The sequence below is a fragment of the Lethenteron reissneri genome, chromosome 2 (assembly GCF_015708825.2).
Source record: "Lethenteron reissneri isolate LAM-NWPU_2019-01 chromosome 2, ASM1570882v1, whole genome shotgun sequence".
In the NCBI taxonomy this organism is placed as follows: domain Eukaryota; kingdom Metazoa; phylum Chordata; class Hyperoartia; order Petromyzontiformes; family Petromyzontidae; genus Lethenteron; species Lethenteron reissneri.
This window is the reverse complement of record NC_083780.1, coordinates 14031175-14050727: the sequence shown is the minus strand read 5'-3', so window position 1 is coordinate 14050727 and position 19553 is coordinate 14031175. Positions and strand designations below refer to the sequence as shown.

At 51.6% G+C, this 19553-nt stretch overlaps 1 protein-coding gene across 2 annotated transcripts; it reads left to right on the top strand.

Annotated features, from left to right (window-relative positions):
* Positions 1 to 3401: 3401 nt before the first annotated feature.
* On the top strand, positions 3402 to 18423 carry LOC133340942 (skin secretory protein xP2-like). 2 transcript variants are annotated; one of them, XM_061549476.1, is made up of 5 exons: positions 3402 to 3511; positions 4199 to 4288; positions 7771 to 8719; positions 10547 to 10889; positions 12409 to 18423. In XM_061549476.1, exons 2-5 carry the CDS (start codon positions 4223 to 4225, stop codon positions 12476 to 12478), a joined length of 1428 nt encoding a protein of 475 aa, XP_061405460.1. In that variant the 5' UTR covers positions 3402 to 3511; positions 4199 to 4222; the 3' UTR covers positions 12479 to 18423. The 2 variants fall into 2 exon arrangements, with proteins under 2 accessions (XP_061405460.1, XP_061405450.1); XM_061549466.1 differs by having other exon boundaries at positions 4199 to 4291.
* The last annotated feature ends 1130 nt before the right edge of the window (positions 18424 to 19553 follow it).

The window sequence follows — 19553 nt, the reverse complement described above, 5'->3', positions numbered from 1 at the left end:
TATTTTACCAAGTAAGACCCACTGAGCGATGTCGCTATTTTTCTGAAGTGACCGGGCTGTCACAAATGATGGCTCAAAGAAGTTGCTCATCAAGTGGAAATGTATAGCAGCCTAATGCTCTAAGCGCGTGATTGAACCCACGCCCTCCTGTTTACCAGGCGACTTAGTTAATATCTCGCCATCGTTGCGCCCTAAGTAGGTGATGTTGTCATGACCACCACTGACATCGCAAGAGACGAAGGCGGCTGGGTGGTGGTGATGGTTGTGGTGATGTTTGCCACCACCACCACCACTTCCGCGAGCTCACACATCCATCGTGACAGCCTTAATATGAGCTCGCTAACACGCACGCGCCCACTCAACAGTCAACACAGCTGCACTGGGAGCGGTGGGGGTATGCCTGTGAAATGGTAGAACTGACAGTCATCATCACTGACACTGTTATTATCGCTGACACGGGCGTGATTACGTCCTGTGTTCTCTGTATTTTTGGAGCCGTTACTCAGACTGCAATTAAAGGCGCCTTAATGAGCACGCGCGCTGTTTGCACGAGGCGATGGGTGCCAGTTACACAGCGCGCCCACGCGCGTGTGATGCTGTGTGTACGCGTGTGTGTGCGCAATGCCCTGTGTGCGCGTGTGAGAATGTGCCTCTGGCCTGATGCTGGCCACCCACCTTCTCCCTCGCGTGCCGTGCCGACCTTCATGGGTGTTCGCAAACAGCAATTGCCCCAACGGTCTATTAAGACTTGACGGGGGCATCTTTGTGAGAGAGTGTGGGGCGTGGTGTCTAGAGCGCTGCGCTACGAACCCCGAGACCAGGGTTCAATTCCGGCCCACGACCACCAACATCGGTGACGATTATCCTAACGGGTCCTGGGAATCCCCTAGATCAACTCAGCATCAGATAACTGTAGTACGATGTGCAAACATCGCTTCTCGGGAGACAAAGGCGGCCCGGTGTGGTGCTGCCTCTATCCACCCCCTCGTGTGCTGTTGCCTATTGGCGGGATGTGTTTAGCCGGAGCGGCAGTGTAGTGGCTAATTAGCGCAATGCGCGACGAATCCGGCGACCCGGAAGACAAAGGCGGTCAACCGTGCTCGAGCCACACCGCCCACTCAATGCGCAGAATGCTGTCACCTTCATAGGTGCTCGCTAACAGCGGCTGCCCGGAGAGCCCGTAGGCTATGCGGGGGGGGGGGGGGGTCACAATCCACGTGCAGCGCTTTGTCAATCCACTGCTGCATAAGATTTTCTCCACGCTGTCGGGATCGGGGTGAGGGGGGCTGGTTGCCCATACTTCACCACGCTGACCAGTGCCGTGAAGGCACCATAGACGCGAGAGCATAGATGTATTGAACATCAATGGAGTGTGCTTCATTACCCTCTGATATTCCCCATATATTGGGGTCACGGTGGCGAGATGTTAACTACCTTGCCTGGTATACAGGATGTCGTGCGCTCGATGCCGACCCTGACGCCTGCTGTATACTTGGAGTTTGCGTGTTCTCCCTCTTTGCATGTCTCTCTCCCCGTAGGCGCGTGGATTTTTTTTCCATGACCTCCGTGTTTTCTCTTCACATTTAGAATCAACATCACGCGTTTCGAGTATATGGCTGATATACAGTACATTTCCACGTGATAAGCCTCTTTGTTGAGCTATCATTTGTAGCCTGGTCGCTTCTGAAAAACAGCTACATAGCTCACTGGTAAAATAAATATAAAAAGTTTAATAGTTTAATTACAAAAATTGATACGGACTATCTGGTGCTGCTGTAGCATTGGCAGTGATGCAAAAGCTGCAGTCAATACGAAAAACTCAACACACTGGGCACTAACAACACTGTGACCTTGAAAGAAAATAAAGTTTTATTGCTTAAAACATCGCCGAATTTATATTTTCTTCACAAGGACCATTACCCGAAACCTGGCATGATTCCATATACTGTACTCTAGTGTGGAGTGCATATGTGCAGAGTGGTTTATCATCCTCCTCCATGACCTATCCACTGCTGAATGAGGGCTCTGCCAAAGCTGTGGCCATCTCTCTCACGATCCCCAGGTAGACTGCTTCCTTTCGAAGGCCCAGAAGGCCGTGCGGCTGACTGATGGGATGGGTAACAAAAATATGCCTTAACCTTGATTTGAAGCTTTCGTGACTGCAGGAATTACTCTTTGGTTCTTTCGGTAAAGTCACGTAGGAAGAAAATAAATTAAATAACGTGACTTTACCGACAGAACCAAAAAGAAAAAAAAAATTGTTATTTATATTTAAATAATTAGACCTCCTTTGTCAGTACCAAAATATAATAATAGGGGTTCCCCCCTTTTTTCTGGCAAAAAAACTGAAAGCGTTTTACAAGGACTCATGTGTGCACTAACCACACTACTTGTGGTCAAAATGCAAACACAAAACACACTCTGATAATATTATTATTATTTATGTGTTTAGAGGCAGATATGTTAAGGAGACGTGTTCTCTGCTAATTTGTTCGTGTTCACTTTGAGACATCTCCTTTACCAGTGGCAAAATATAGTGATAGGTTTTTACCCTTTCAACTGGTACAAAAACTGACACCTTTATACAAGACATCATGTTTGAATTTTGACTGCTTGTGTTGTGGTTATTGCAAACATGATGTCTTGTATAAAGGTGTCAGTTTTTGTACCAGTTGAAAGGGTAAAAACCTATCACTATTGTTCGTGTTCATTTATTAATTGGGTGTACTATGGAGCTCACAATAAAGTGAAGTCGTATAACCACCGCCGTGTCACACACATGGCATACGCAAAGAATTTCACAGAAAGGTACTACCTGGATGGGCAACGGGATATTTTCATTTGAAGCTTTCGTGACTGCAGGAATCCATTCTCTTTAGTTCTTTCGGTAAAGTCACGTAGGTAGAAAAATAATAGATCGATATTCTTAATAGTGATCTATTATTTTTAAGAATAGTGATCTATTCTTTTTTCTACCGACGTGACTTTACCGAAAAAACCAACGAGTAGAGAACGGGATATTTTTCGATTTAAAGCTTTCGTGACTGCAGGGATTCATCTTCTTGGTTCTTTCGGTAAAGTCACGTAGAAAGGAAATAATAAAATAATAAAAATAAAACATAATAAAATACAATTGTATTTTATACAAGAAGATGACCGGGATATTTATTTAAACGTTTAATTATTGCGCTCTTGTTATTTAACAACGACGTTTCAGAAAACGAATTAGATGCGCAACTTTAATCACGATATGACGATATTGTACACAACGGGGCGATACGATCATCGTAAGCATCGTCACATCGCGGCGAACCTGACTTGGGTTTTTTTAATTATTACTTTAGCCGAGAGAAGAGATTCAACTCCCATCGATTCCAAAAACCGTCTCTGTTGGCTGCGTGCTGGAATCGATTCCATCCATTCGTCACCGGCGTCCCGAGCTCCAGACACGGAGCGGCGGTCGTCAACACGGCGAGGAATTCCTGCATTGTGGAGGCGCGATTAGACACACGTGGGTGCTCAACATCAACAACACCATCATCATCATCAACATCATTAGCAATTGATCCTCATCATCAATTCACCACCATCGTCATGGACAAGTCAACATTTCGCGTCGTCATGACGATTATGTTTAAAACATTTGGACATGATCGGCGAACCCTGATCGTAAACAATTGTTAATCGTCATCAGAAATTCACCATCGTCACGCCGTCATAATTCAAGGTTTTGCGTAATTATAATTAGTATTAATCCATCATCATGGCGATGCTAATCACGAGTTAATTGGTATGATAACAGTTAAACTAAATCAACACTGTCACGTTCACGATTACCATTAAACAACGCATGTTTATAAGCATCGTCGTCGTCATCCCGAAACAGCATCAGGCTACGATCATACATTAATAATCACATCATAGTCACCATTTGATTGGAGTCAGAATAAATACGTAGCTATCACCATCAAACCATCATCAACATCAACAACATGATGCAGCCACCATCATATATTCACCGTAATGCATCATCACCACCGTGATCATACATCACTATCATCAATGCCAAATTACAGTTGTTGCTCTACATCAACAACGGCCATTCGTAAAATGTTACAATGATCATTATTATCGGTTCATTGTCATCACTATCCTCAATCGTCGTCGTTGTTGTTGTTGTTTGTTGTGTTGAATGAAGAGGTGAGATTCTGCGAGGCTCGAGATGGCAGCTCAAGTCGCGCTGCTGCTGCTGCTGCTGTCCGTGGTGCTGAACACCGTCAGCGCACAGGTGGTGGGTGTGATGTGTGCGGGGGGAGCGGTGGCGCAGTGCTTAGCGCGTCGCCGTGCAAGTACCTGCATGTTTTTGTGCGCGCGCGCGTGTCTGTACGCGTGTGTGTGCGCGCGCGTGTGTAGCCTCAAAGTAGTGGGGAGCGGTAGTGTAGCAGTTAGCGCGCTGCGCTATGAACCCGGCGACACGGGTTCGAATCCTGCTCATGGCCAACACCAGTGACGATTATCTGAACCGGTCCCGGGCCTCCCCTAGGTCGACTCAGCCTCAAATGAGTACCTGGTGCGGTGTGTAAGCATTGCCACTAGGGAGACAAAGGCGGTCGGGCGTGGTGCTGGCCACCCACCCCCTCGTGTACCGTTCCGGCCTTCATAGCTGCTCGCTAACAGCACTTGCCCCTACAGTCTGTTAAGGCTATATGGGGGATCTTTGTAGCCTCAAAGTGCACATAGCCTGGCACAAGCGCCGTGGTGACGCCACCGATATTGAGTGGCGAATGTGTAAACATCGTCAACAGAGGGACAAAGGCGGTGCTGGCCCCCGACTCCCTCCTTTCAGGCCTTCGTAGGTGCTCGCTAACGGCACTTGCCACAAAAGTATTTTGCGGCTATACGGGGGTTATTTGTGTATGGGGTGTGGTGGCGCAGTGATTAGCGTACTGCGTTACGAACCCCGCAGACCTGACATCGATTGGCAACCACCGTCAACATCAATGATGAGTGACATCTGGACCTCTGCTCCAGAGCCTCCTGAAGGCGGACTCACCCTCGCGTGAATAACAAAGTGTTCGGTGTGCGCGTTGTAATTATTGAAACGAACAAAAACTTCAGACGATGTTTTGGTATTTTACCAGGTAAGGCCCAGCCACCTAAGTAGCTCTTTTCAGCAGCGACCTGACCAGGAATTGTAGCTCAAGTGGCTTCTCGTCTTCATGTGGACATTCACGGCAGCGGAATATTCTAAACGCGTGTTACTCAACACCAGTGCTGGGGATACAAATAGGACCGGGCGTGGTGCTGGCTAAACCCGTGGCGACCTTAATAGGCGCTCGCTAACAGCACTCGCCCCAGAAGACTGTTAAGCCGATACGGGGGATCTTGTGTCTTTGCATGTGCACACGTGGGGGGGGGGGGGGGGGGCTGGCGTGACTATGCGATCACGTGACAGTGCACGGGATGGGGGGGAGGGGCGCCTTGGGTGTCACGTGGTTGTCATGGCAACTGAAACGGTGAGACAGCATATCACGTGAAGATGCACGTGCTGATGATGGCGTTAGTGGTGGTGGTGGTGCTGTTGATATTGACGAGGATAATATGTTCACGACGACGATGATGATGATGATGCTGATGGTATGATTGTAAGTGGTGATGATCCTGACGATGTCGGTGAAAATGATCGTGATGACGCTGATGATGATGATGATGACACTAACAGTGATGATGACGATATTCAGTGACAATTCCGATACTGACAGTGATGATGAGAATGTTAGTGATGTTCGGGATGATGTTGGCGAAGATGCTGCCGATGATTACGATGATGTTAGTGATGTGTGTGACGATGTTAGTGAAGATGCTGCCGATGATTACAATGATCGTGATGATGATGATGGTGGTACTAGTGGTGGTATGTGCGTATGGCGAACTTCTTCCACACCGTACGTAGCCAACCGCGCCAGTCGGTGATGTGATGAGTAATGTGCGTGGTGATGAACACGATGCGGCTGCTGCTGCTGCTGACGATGGTTAAATTCTCACTCAAGGTCAATCGCAACTTCCTCGGAGCCCGACATTGAGAAGGGCGCGCGGCGCGCGCGCGCGCGCACCCACGCGCCACGCGTCACGTGGGTGCGCGCGCGCGCCTTTCCGCAACGGGGGGGGCGGGGGCACGTGGAGGGGGCGGTGGGGGAGGGGCGGGGGAGAGGCAGGAGAGGGTCGGGGTGATTGGGGTTGGGGAGCGGTCGTGACAGTGGAGATGGGGAGGGGTGATTACGGGAGGGGAGGGGTGGTTGGGGGAGAGGGGGGAATTGGGGGAGGGGTGGTTGGGGAAGGGGTGGGGTGATTGGGGGAGGGGCGGGGTTATTGGGGGAATGTGGAGGGGAGGGGGAGGGGTGCATGGACGGCAATGATGTCCGCGTGTATTTTGTGTGTCTGGGTGAGAACTCAAGAGACCAGGATGGAATCTCATTTGCAAGAGTGGCCTGGGTCATAAAAGCAATGACACAGCACAGTTACAATTAAGTTACGCAAGCATTAAACAGATACATTGCTGATATGCGTAAGAGGGTATGTGTTAAAACAACAGCCCTAATCTTCGCCCTAGAATTCGCGCTCAGGAGCTTGTGATCCCAAATAACTCTTTAATTCCATCAACAACTTAACTTTCAGCGTCACAGTCTATCGCCGTCCTTAAGTGGTGGAGTGGTGATCCGATCTCCGACCTTCAGGAGCAAGTTAAAAATTTGCTGAGTATGTCTGTGAGGGTTTTGGCAGAGGGGGGGGACCCTTCAGCCCATACAGCATCACGGGGCAATGTGGGGATGATCCGCCTAGGATTTTAGAACCTCAAATATTCGAGGGAGTAGCTAACCATCTCATATGAGTGGCATATGCAGAACAGAGATGACCTCCCAAGGGAACTGCCTGGCGACCTTTTTTCAGAGGTCAGCGTTTTTCCAGCCGAGCTCTCACATTTAATCAATCGAGCGGCATTACACAATACTTACATCAACTGTTTAAAGCTGTGTGGCAGCGACCTGGCCTATCGCTCCACGCGAAGCTCCGGGTCTTCTTTATTCTTGTGAAACGTGGACCCCTTAACGACACCTGTGCAGCCTTGCACCATTCAGATATGAACACAGCCCCATCAGTGAGCTCCTCCGGCAGGCCAGGCTGCGTTGGCTGGGTCATGAAGCCCGCATGCCCAGCCACCGCATGCCCAAGCAGCTTCTGTTTGGCTGCATAGAGGGCGCTAAACGGGCACGACATGGGCTGGTGAAGAGATGGACTGATGCGGTACGGGAGGATATGGAGCTGAGTGGACTAGTCGATGACTGGTACCAGTGCCGTGGGGGAGGTTCGTGAAGGATGCTACTGGGCAGTTGGAGTAAATCGCCCTCCAGCAACGGAAGGCGGAGGAGTGACGCTCACAACAACGAGCGGAGCGCCGGGTGGATAAAACTCAGCAAGTTGGCACAGTTGGGTGCACAGGTGGTGCTTCTGCCGGTCTCAGTCAACCCACGGCACCTGAGTCTGTCTGCCGGCGAGCTCTCGATACTTCACGTGACCTCAATGTGTACCTAGCCTGGCACAAGCGCCGTGGTAACGTCACTCCCATTTAGTGGCGAACGGCGGTTGTTGTTGTTGTGTGTCTCTGTGTGTCTATGTGTGTCTCTCTGTGTCTCTGTGTGTGTCTCTGTGTGTGTCTCTGTGTGTGTCTCTCTGTGTGTGATGTCACCCCCACACCCGGTACCCGGTTACCAGGCCAACGGTTACCATGACGACGACGACCCAGACCCGTGCGCGCGGAACCCGTGCCGGAACGGCGGCGCGTGCTCGCGCGCGCACCCCCCCGCGCCCCTCCCCCCACACCCCTCAGCGCCCCTCCCCTCAGACCCCTCAGCGCCCCTCCCCTCACACCCCCCAGCGCCCCTCCCCTCAGACCCCCCAGCGCCCCTCCCCTCACACCCAGACGAACACCCTCCCGCCTATCCGGAACAAACCCCAGAGGCGCGCCCCATCGTACACCCCGACGCACACCCCACCGAGGATGCGCAGCCTCCGCCCCTACACCCGGACGCACAGCCCCTGAAGGGACAGCCGCACGCGTCCGTGGCACCCCCCGCCTCGCAGCGCCCGGACCAACACCCGGACCAACACCCGGACCAACACCCGGACCAACACCCGGACCAACACCCGGACGAGCACGCGGACGAGCACGCGGACGAGCACACGGAGGCGCAGACGGAGCGACATCCGCAGGCACCAGCCAGCCCCCCAGAGCGCGCGCGCGCCCCGGCCCCCTCCCTCCCCTCGAGCGCTCCTCCTCCCTCCCCCTCCTCCTCCTCCTCCCCCACCGCCCCAGCCCCGCCCCCCGTGTCCCCCCGGCGGGGGGGGTTGTTCGTGTGCGCGTGCGCGCCCGGTTTCCATGGTCACGACTGCGCCGAGGAGGAGGAGAAGGAGGAGGGGGCTGAGAAGGGGGAGGCGAAGGAGGAGGAAAGGGGGGAGGAGGGGGAGGGGGCGGAGGAGGAGGGGGAGGCGAAGGAGGCGAAGAAGGAGGAAAGGGGGGAGGAGGGGGAGGAGGCGGAGGAGGAGGCGGAGGGGGCGGGTTGCCGAGTGGCGCCCTGCAGGAACGGCGCCTCCTGCACCGGCGCGGCCGGCGGCTTCGTGTGCCGCTGCGCTCCCGGCTTCGCTGGGCGACGATGCGAAGCGCGTGAGCACCCTGCACCCATATATAGCTCCCATATATAGTACCCATATATAGCTCCCATATATAGCACCCTGCACCCATATATAGCTCCCATATATAGTACCCATATATAGCTGCCATATATAGCACCCTGCACCCATATATAGCTCCCATATATAGCTCCCATATATAGCACCCTGCACCCATATATAGATCCCATATATAGCACCCTGCACCCATATATAGCTCCCATATATAGCACCCTGCACCCATATATAGCTCCCATATATAGCACCCTGCACCCATATACAACTCCCATATATAGCTCCCATATATAGTACCCATATATAGCACCCTGCACCCATATATAGCTCCCATATATAGCACCCTGCACCCATATATAGCTCCCATATATAGCACTCTGCACCCATATATAGCACCCTCACCCCATATAGAGTAAATAGCTCCCTGCACTCCAAGCTCTACGCCCCATGAGCTGATTCCATCACCGCTCCATCTCCCAGTGGAGGTCCTCTCGGCCCCGTTCCGTGGCTGCCACTCCGCTCTGAGTCTCGACCATCGGCCACGTGACGCCTCCTGCCCAGGGCCCAATCACGTTTCCCCACAGCCGCAACCATCTTAGTTCACCTGCGTGTGTGTATATGTGTGTGTATGTGTGTGTGTGTATGTGTGTGTGTATGTGTGTGTGTATGTGTGTGTGTGTATGTGTGTGTGTATGTGTGTATGTGTGTGTGTATGTGTGTATGTGTGTGGGAGTGTATGTGTGTGTGTATGTGTGTGTGTATGTGTGTGTGTGTATGTGTGTGTGTGTATGTGTGTGTGTGTATGTGTGTATGTGTGTGTGTGTATGTGTGTATGTGTGTGTGTGTATGTGTGTGGGAGTGTATGTGTGTGTGTATGTGTGTGTGTATGTGTGTGTGTGTATGTGTGTGTGTATGTGTGTGTGTGTGAGTGTGTGTATGTGTGTGGGAGTGTATGTGTGTGTGTATGTGTGTGTGTGTATGTGTGTATGTGTGTGTGTGCGTTTGTTGTTGTTGTGGGGAGCGGTAGTGTAGCGGTTAGCGCGCTGCACTACGAACTTGGCGACCCGGGTTCGATTCCCGCTCACGGCAAACACCAGTGACGATTATCTGAACCGGTTCTGGGCCTCCCCTAGGTCGACTCAGCCTCAAATGAGTACCTGGTGCGGTGTGTAAACATCGCCGCTAGGGAGACAAAGGCGGTCGGGCGTGGTGCTGGCCACCCACCCCCTCGTGTACCGTTCCGGCCTTCATAGGTGCTCGCTAACAGCACTTGCCCCTACAGTCTGTTAAGGCTATACGGGGGATCTTTATCTTTGTTGTTGGACTTCTTTCGCACCGTACATAGCCAACCGTGCTAATCGGAGGTGTGTGTTGGACTTCTTTCGCACCGTACGTTACCAGGTGGAACACAACGCGAGGCGAGGGGGGAGAGGTTGATCTGGAACGGGGGGCTCTCTTGCCCTCCTCACCCCAGCACTGACATTTCTGATTATTTTTTCACAAAAAATGTTTTTAGACCAATACCGGTTACATTTCTAGATGTAAAACGAATTTCTTTAGATCAGATTTTTGTTTTTAGTTTGTTGCCCTTCCGCCGCACGGTCGGCTACGTACGATGCTCAAGAAGTCCAATAGACATACCCGGTATGGGGGGATTGATATTTGTGTTTGCTATGGGAGGAACCCGGAGAACGCGGACGAGACTCCACACAGAAATACTCACCGAGACGGGAATCGAACCCGGGAGCTCCACGCTGCCAGGCAGCACCGCGCCACCCTGACAGAGATCCACCCCGCACCCCCACAGGTACCCCCCTTCGTGCTCTCCCACGCGAACGCTCCCCCAGCGCTTCGGTGTCAGAGCCGAGGGGCCTCGACCCCGAGTCCCGGCAACAGAAGCAGCCGCGGATCGACGACGCGGTCCCCTTGGAGCTGCAGGCCCGCGTGCTCCCCCTGGCAGCCGCCGCGGGCGGCTCTGCGCTGCTGCTCGTTCTGCTGGTGGTGGCCGTGGGCGCGCGGCGTCTGGGGCGCATCGGGGCTCACGCGGAGGAGTCTCAGCTGGCCGGGATGGCGGCGAGGGGCACGGCGCCTCTCCACCGCCTGCGCGCCATTCACCTGGGACGCGCACAGGCGGCGCTGAGACGGGCCAGGTGAGGCCGGGGGAGGGGGGGTTGGAAGGGGAGGGGGTGGTTTGGCGGGCGGGTCGTTACAATGTTGTGTCGTGTAACCTCCCTCCACCCGACGCGGACAAACTTGTCGAGCTGCCGCGTGCGCGAATGTGTTCGGATTTTGATGTACCGCTTCAGGCGCACGTTCGCTCGTGTGGCGATTCTGTTAAATCGGAGGGTTTAGGACGCAATATTTTCCTTACGCGTCGATGTGACTAAAACACAACTGTTGCTAACGAAAGCCCTGCCAGACGTGGTATATCTCATCAGAAAGTTGCTGTTAAAATAGTCCTTTTAGAGCTGTTTTTGTCTTCTCAAGTTTTTGGCAGCCCTCTGACAAATGTGGCAGGGTTTGTTTTTGTTTGTTATGTAATTGGCAACGACACTTCATACTCAAGCTTCGTTCTCATCGAATCAATACGATGCGAGATAGAACTCGACATTGATGATTGCACACACGCCCGCGCGCGTGTAGACAGCAGTGTTCTTCAATCACAAGACATCATCAGTGTGAGGGCCGCCACACCATTTGAAACCCTTGGGGGTTTGTGACAGCAGCACGGTGATGATGATTGGGGTGGAGTTTGCACGCCAGGGGCCGCACTAGAAGGCACCAGGGACCGCCAGTGGCTCGCGGGCCTTGCAACAAAGCACACTGGCGTAGAGTGAACGTGTGGTGCTAATAATAATAATCATGACATTTATAACGCGCCAAATTTTGCAGACACATCAATAACTCAGAGGCGCCGAGCCAAGCTTCAGGGCTGCTCGAAAAGCCTGACCCAAACAGATGTTAGACGTTTCTTAAAACTTAAAGGTCAAGAGTGCATTTGATGTTGCGGAGGTGCAAACGGAGTTCCACACCGAGGGGGCGATAGCAGAGAACCGACGTGAGGCTGTAACAGTTCAAGACGGTGGTGGTGTCCGAAGCTGATGTTGCGTGACGCTGCGTGGGGTGCACAAGAGTAGGTGCTGCCACTCGTCACGGGCTGCAGTGGCCGTGGCAGCGAAGTGATAACACTCAAGCCACTCAGCAGGAAGGCACCTCGGTTCGATTCCTGACTGGGGCGCCTTTCTCTGTGTGGAATGTGTGTGTTCTCCCCCTGTTCTGCAGTGTATGTGTAAGAGAGAGCGAGTGGAGTTTGTATGCTCTCTGTTCTGCATGCATTTCCTCCGTGATTTTCCGGTTTCCTCCCATTGCAAATTAAAAAATGCTGAACTGGTCGTGGCCAATTAAACATCCCAGCTCCGAAAAATCACGTTGCAAATTACTCAATTGGAATCTCACGCAGCAGCAGTAACATCGCACCCTGCTACGAACCACTTGGCAGTAGACTCCTGAAAAAAGTCTTGAGACTCAATGAGGCCTTCCTGCAGGGTACACACGCGGAATTGTCATAACTATCATAATCACTCCATTCATCATAATCGTAATCACCACAATCATCATAATATTCATAATCACACTGATGTGATGGATGCCGGCCGGCCGGGTGTGCAGGTTCGATCGCCGCGCGTTCCAGGACGGAGGCGATGACGACTCGACCCGCGACGACAAACCACTCGTGTGAACAGAACGAGAATGGAACGCAGAGGGAACGGAACGAGCGCGGAACAAGTGCGGAACGGGCATGGGGCGACACACACACGGCCCGTCGCCAGCGAGCGTGGAGTGCTAGAGAATTCGTTTAACACGTAGCAGGCTTCCGCGACAAATATTATTCATAATAACCGTTTTTGGGTTAGATCGCGTTATTTATAAATGTGTCGTAACCCTCCACCACCCGACACAGCCAATCAGCAAAAAAGTGTCACGTTGACAAAAGACAAATAGTTCACTGCTTTAGCCCACCGGTGTGTTGAAGCGTGAAACCACAACATTTACAATGTTTGAGAACGACGTGACACATTTTTGCTGATTGGCCATGTCTGGTGGTGGAGGGTTGCGACACATTTATAGATAACGCGATCTAACCAAAAAACGTTTATTATGAATATGATGCTAGAGAATGAATTGTACTGTCTATTTGCACCTCGTCTCTCTCTCGTCCTTCGCTTCACCCGTGTCCATCTCCTACTTCAACCATCGAGTGCAAAGCCGACTCTCGGTTATCCGGGGTAATTGGGAGAGAGAGAGAGGGGGGGGGGTCATGGGGGAGACAGAGGTCCGGATTTAAAAAATAACCGTGGACAATTCACACCGTACGTAAATGAGGCTAGGACCACGTGTTTACGACCACACGGGGCGCTGGTGCGAACACGGGGAAGCTGGTGGACGTCTGCTGTCATTGATGCTCAAAGCACCGGACCCCGTTTTACTTGCCGACGTGCAGCCACGCACACACGTACGGACCCTGGACGAGTGAGGAGCAGCTTATACTCATAATATCTAAACAGCTCACGCGTGTAGACATACTCCGTTGACTCCCTACCCAGCCATTATTCAATAAACTGGAAAAATAATCGGATCGCGGATAATCGAGAGTTGGCTGTCGTTTGAATGGACCTCATCGTGTGTGAGTGCAAATCGAGTGATTTGACGTTTTCCAAAACTGAGAATTCGATCTGCTCTCAACAGCGACTGCTCGCACCAGCGTCTCCTGTGGTGTGAAGCAGCATTGCATGGACAACGGCTCTCAGCCTTATCCAGACCACCAGCTTCAAAAGAACTGAGTGTGGCAATTTTGTCGTTCTGCATAATAGAGGTTTTTGGGTTAGATCGCGTAAATATAAATATGTCGTTAAACTCACCAACACCCGATACAGCCAATTAGAAAGGTTTGTCACCTAAACAAAACATGCCAATTCGTTACTAGTTCGGCACACCGGTTGTGTGTTGGAGAGTAAACCCACAACAACATTTACCATTCGAGTACGGTGACGTTTCGCCGGTAATTACAACCAGCCTCATCAGGTGACAGCCAGAGTTGTGGAGAAATCCACCTCCTGTTTCGGTCTTGGACAGAGGAGGCATAAATGTGACGTCGTCACTTTTGAACCAATCAGGTGCGAAGATAAGAGGTGGCTACCAGTTTGTTTTACTTCTGTCCGAGTCCAGCTGTGCAACCAACGTTACACGCAATGAACCGATTCGAGGGGCGCGTAGATTACATGACGCTGTCCTCACAATGCACCGACTGACGTCACACGCAATGAACGCGTCATTAGCTCCGCCCCTGGCCCTGCTTGGCTTCAAGCCAGAATCTATCTATTGTTGTTGCGGTTGCACCCGATTCAAGAGCCGAATGGCTCACAGGGCTTTACCTAATAAATGAACTTTGAACTTTGAACTTGAACTGTTGTTAGGATGCCAACATTTTCAACCACTTTTTTGAGTCGGTGGTTCAAACCCCAAAATGTATAATATGGCCACACATTCAGTTATTTAGAGCGGGTGGTCTGGATAAGGCTGAGAACTTCTACACATGCAGCGCTACACACCCGTGTGTGTGTGTGGTTTAATGTTTTTTTCCCCTGGCCAGTTGTGTTGGTGTTTTCTTGTCGTTTACGGATGCGAAGTAGCTTCCTGCTTAGCGTTGTTTTGTGATCGGACGGAATTAGTGACACGTTCTCTGATTTTACGAGTTCTTTTCACGGTAGCTTCCTGGTTCTTGCTGTCTGTGATTGGTTGGAGTCCTTCACGCGTAAGATTAGCCGCGGTTGGCTACGTGCGGTGCGAAAGAAGTCCAACATATACAGGACACACATACGTAGATCCCATCTGCTATATCACGTGGTACGGTAGGGTCACGTAGCTCAATGCTGTATGGATCATCACAGCCCATTGTACCTGTGGCGCACGACCACTGATATTATACATACGGGCATAATACCCCGGTTTACAGCGGGGGGGGGGGGGGTTACGTTCCAGAAAGATGCGACGACGATCAACGTAAATCGAAGCCATGTTTGTTCAACGAGCGCTAAACACAGACAGCGGAGGGTACGGTGACGCGCTGTGTGTTCGCGTCTTCATCCTAGAGTGGTGACCTTCACTGCAAGAGGCACTTGGGCCACTGGCGGCCCCTGACGTGCGGCATCCCGACAAAACACAACAAGTGAAAACACCCTCCCCCCCCCCATCATCATCGAGCTATGTCAAAAACCACCAACGGCTTCACATTGTGTGACGGCCCTCGCACAACTGGTGATGTCTTATCTGGCGAAAGTGCCCCTTCTTAAAGTTAGTGAGCAGCACTGTCCCAGACGTACCCACAAAGTTACGTTAAATTACAAAAAAAATACTGAACTGAACACCAGCGTACAGCCGTAAACTTGAATACAAATTCTACAGGGTACAATAAAATACAATAAACTAGAAACAAAAATCAACAAAATACCGTACGTAAATAATATACTGTGCTCTACAGCACGGTAAATGTATGTGTTAGTGTACAGGGTAGGTGGAGGCGAGGGCTGAAAGGCGACGGATAACGAGAAAGGTCGGACGATGCCGTCAGCGACGTAAGTGTGGGGTTGAGGCGACGCAGATGAGGCAGCGGTATTCAGATTGAAGTGACGACGTGTTTGCGAAACGACGTAGAAGGGGGAGTGACGTAAATCGGGGTATGACTAGATATAATGCGTGGCGAGGAAGGGGAGAGGGGAGGGGAGAGGGAAGGGGAGAGGAAAGGGGAGAGGGAAGAAGGGGAGAGGGAAGAAGGGGAGAGGGAAGGGCATGCCGTTAGGGACGATGAGGAGGGCGTGGCTCAAGGTGAGCGGCAGGCAAAGAGGAGAGGGAGGAGGAGAATGAGATCGGGCCGTGTTGTTGGGGGATGATGAGAGGCTGATGATGATGACAACGAGAGGGTGATGATGATAGGGTGATGATGATGATAGGGTAATGATGACAGGGTGATGATGATAACGAGAGGGTAATGATGATAGGGTGATGATGATGATGAGAGGGTGAAGATGATGATGAGAGGGTGATGATGAGAGGGTAATGATGATAGGGCGAAGATGATGATAGGGTGATGATGATGATGAGAGGGTGATGATGATGACAGGGTGATGATGAGAGGAGAGGGATGAGAGGGAAAAGCAGTGGTGAGCCGCACCGAGCGGCGTCTGTTTTCGTAGGGGGCAGCAGCGAGAGGGGAGGGATCCAGAGTGGGCGTGGCCACGCAGAAGTCACGTGATCAACGGGAGGTTTAAACTTACATACTTTAGGACTATTAGGATTCATTTTAAATGTCTGCGGCTCTTAGATCCAGGCTAAGGCACTTTTAAAGATTATTCGGGTCAATTATTGATACCCGTGAGTTCATAGGGCCAGACTAGGGCACCCTTATATAATTAATTAATCGTAGGGTTCATTGTTAATCCCAGGTGTTCTTAATTCCTGCCTACGGCACCTTCATCCTTCTAAGACGGAGGTGTTGGACAAGTGGCTGCGACGTGGCCATTATGAACCCCCTGAGGTGACGCACATCACGAGAGCGGCTGAATCTGTTTCCAATAAAAACGAAATCGAATAAAAAAACTAAACGCGCGCGGTGATGATGACGGTGGTGGTGATAGCAGAGGCGGTGCTGGTGCGTGATAGTGAAGATGGTGCTCGTGATGGTGGCGATGGCGATGGTGGTGGTATCTTTGGTCCTGGTGTCAAATCTTTTGTGTAGCGGTTAGCGCGCTGCACTACGAACGCGGCGACCCGAGTTTGATTCCCCTCCACGGTCAACATCAGTGACGATTAATTATAATTAAGATAATTATCTGAACCGGTCCTGGGCCTCCCCGAGGTCAGCTCAGCCTCACACGAGTACCTGGTGGCGGTGTGGAAACATCGCCACTTTCGTAGGTGATCGCTAACAGCCCTTGCCCCTACAGTCTGTTAAAGTGCAGGTAGTGGTACTGGTGATGGTAATGGTGATGCTGCTGCTGGTGGTGCTGCTGTTGTAGGCGATTGGTGGTCGTGCTGGTGATGGTGGTGCTGTTATTGGTGATGTAATTAGTGGTCGTGCTGGTGATGGTGCTGGTAGCGGTGATGGTGGTACGTATATACTCTTTGGTTCTTTCGGTAAAGTCACGTAGGTATAAAATAAAATAAATCAAATCACGACGTTTCGATTGCAACACAAGCAATCATCATCATCAGGTGGGAAACCCACAGCAAGAAAATGTTTTTGCAATCGAAACGTCGTGACTTTACCGAAAGAACCAAATCGTATGGATCCCTGCAGTCACGAAAACTTCAAGTTTAGATTGGTGCGTGTATCGCTGTGGCGCTGGTGGCCGCGCATCTGATATAACTTTACTCCTCATCACTCACTCACCCGAGCACTGCGCGTGCCACGTGCTCGCTACGACCCACGTGACTCGACACGACCCACGTGACCCACTCGGCGTCAGTCCTCGCCTTCTCCGCAAGGCGGAGCACGTGGGGCGCTCACAGCCAACTCCCCGCTCCCACATCACCCGATTCCCTCCCGTTAGTCTGCCGCTGCTCTCCCATAGTCCTTACTTAACCGTGGGCTTCCTCACCACACCACTCCCTCACCACACCTCACCACACCTCACCACACCTGCCCCTCCCCCCACTTCACCATAACTCTCTAACCCCCCCCATAACCCGGACCCCCGTTCCCCTTTCAGTTTCATTTTCAGTTTCATTTATTTGGTTTCGCCCTGTGAGCCATTTGGCTCTTGAATCAGGGGCAACCGTTCCTCACCATCCCGCCACTCACCTCAACTCCCTCTCCTCTACCCTCTCTCCTATCCCCTCCACACACCTCTCTCTCACTCCTTCTCTCCCACTCTACAAACCCCTCCCTCCTCCTCCTCCTCCACCCTCCCCCTCCATCCTCACCTTAACGCTCTCCCTCCTACTTTCCGCCCTCCCCCCCTCCCCCCTACTCCACCTCCCCTCTCCCACCCTCACCTCTACCCCCCCCTCCTTTCCCCTCCCTAACACCTCCCCTCGCCCTTGGCCATAGAATCTGCTGACTCCGCTAGGGCGATTTCCATTCACATGCAAATGATCCGGGAGGGGGTCGGATGGCGAGGGGTGTGTAGGGGTGGTGGGGGCTATAGGGGTGGCGGAACGCGGTGGGATCGGAATTGGAGGCGCAGAATGCTGCATTGTGGGTAACGTTTTCTAGATTTGAAGCTTTCGTGACTGCAAGGATTCATACTCTTAGGTTTTTTTTTGCGTGACTTTACCGAAAAAACCTAAGAGTATGTGGGTAACGTGTTCGTCATCAAAAAGCAATCTTACGTCCAAACTCATGCTGCATTGGTGTGGATCATTATGGTTCAAAGCAAACGTAACCAGAATTAATTTCTGTGTCTCATCATCATCAGGCATGGTCAATCCACTGCAGGAGGAAGGCTTCTCGTAGCCGTCGCCACCTCTTACATAACGAGCGATGTTAATCCACCTTACAAATAAAGTTTGTTTTAGACCATCTGCCTATTTATTGTCTTTCCAGCAGCCTTTAAGGGGCCGTCCATAAATGACGTCACACGATTTTGGACGATTTTTTACCCCCCCCCCCCTCGTCACACGGCGTCACAAAAAGTCAGACCCCCCCTCAAATATGACGTCACAAAGCTTTGCCCCCCCAAACCATATTTCCATTTTGAAAATAAAACATGCTTCAAATCGCTTTGAACTATTGTCATTGTAGTGCGTATTTAATGTGGCGCTGCACTATGATGTTGTAGGAGTGTTGTTGTAACAATTAGTGTTGTTATTTATTCAAAGTTGCGCATTTTTAAGTGACGTCACATTTCTCACCCCCCCCCCCCTCGTCACACATCGTCACAAATGTCTGACCCCCCCCCCCCAATAGGTGCGTGACGTCATTTAGGAGATGGGATATACCCGTTTACACATTCCTGGGTCTCAGCCCGCACCCCCGATTAGCACGGTTGGCTACGTACGGTGCGAAAGAAGTTCCCTCGTCAGGGAACATAAACCATCTTCACGGCTACTCCGGTCATCATCACAGCAGCAACAGCAGCGTTCGGCTCGCCGTCAAACAAAGACGGCCACTGCATCGCGTGCATGCATGTGGTCCTTCCCGCGCACCATCCGAATAGCGAGTTTGGCTACGGACGGTGCGAAAGAAGTTTAACATCCACGCACATACAACACACGTACGTAGAGACACGGCAGAGTCGGGCGTGTTGGACACATCACTGCTGGGTTGCCGGGTGTTACCTGGCGAGGACACTCCCTCCCGTTCAACGCAACAAGGGGCGACACGGTCAACATGACAGAGGTGATGCCTGGCAAGGGTGGCACAGGCGGGTTTTCTACAATCGGGTTTAATTGTCTTTTTATATTAAACCCGATCATCTGAGATTGGGAGAAATCCGGTTTAATTGGTTCTAGTTGCAGAACCGCACTTCTCAGCGATGGGCTTCATCCATTCCAAGCGAAGGAACTTACTGGCGCCCACGACTGTGGAGGAGAAGCTCGTGTTCATCAAGACCAACCTGCCCGTCGCATTCTACGACGACCCCGTGCCCGACGCCCCCCCCCCCCCGAGTACGATAGCAGCACCGACGAGGAAGCAGCCTAAGCCTTGGCTCAGAGTTTCGTATTCATTAAACCAGGTTTTAATTCACCGAAATCGGGTTTAATTGTATTAAAGAAAAAACCCGATGCCTGCCGTTGGAAAAATCGGGGTTTTTCCA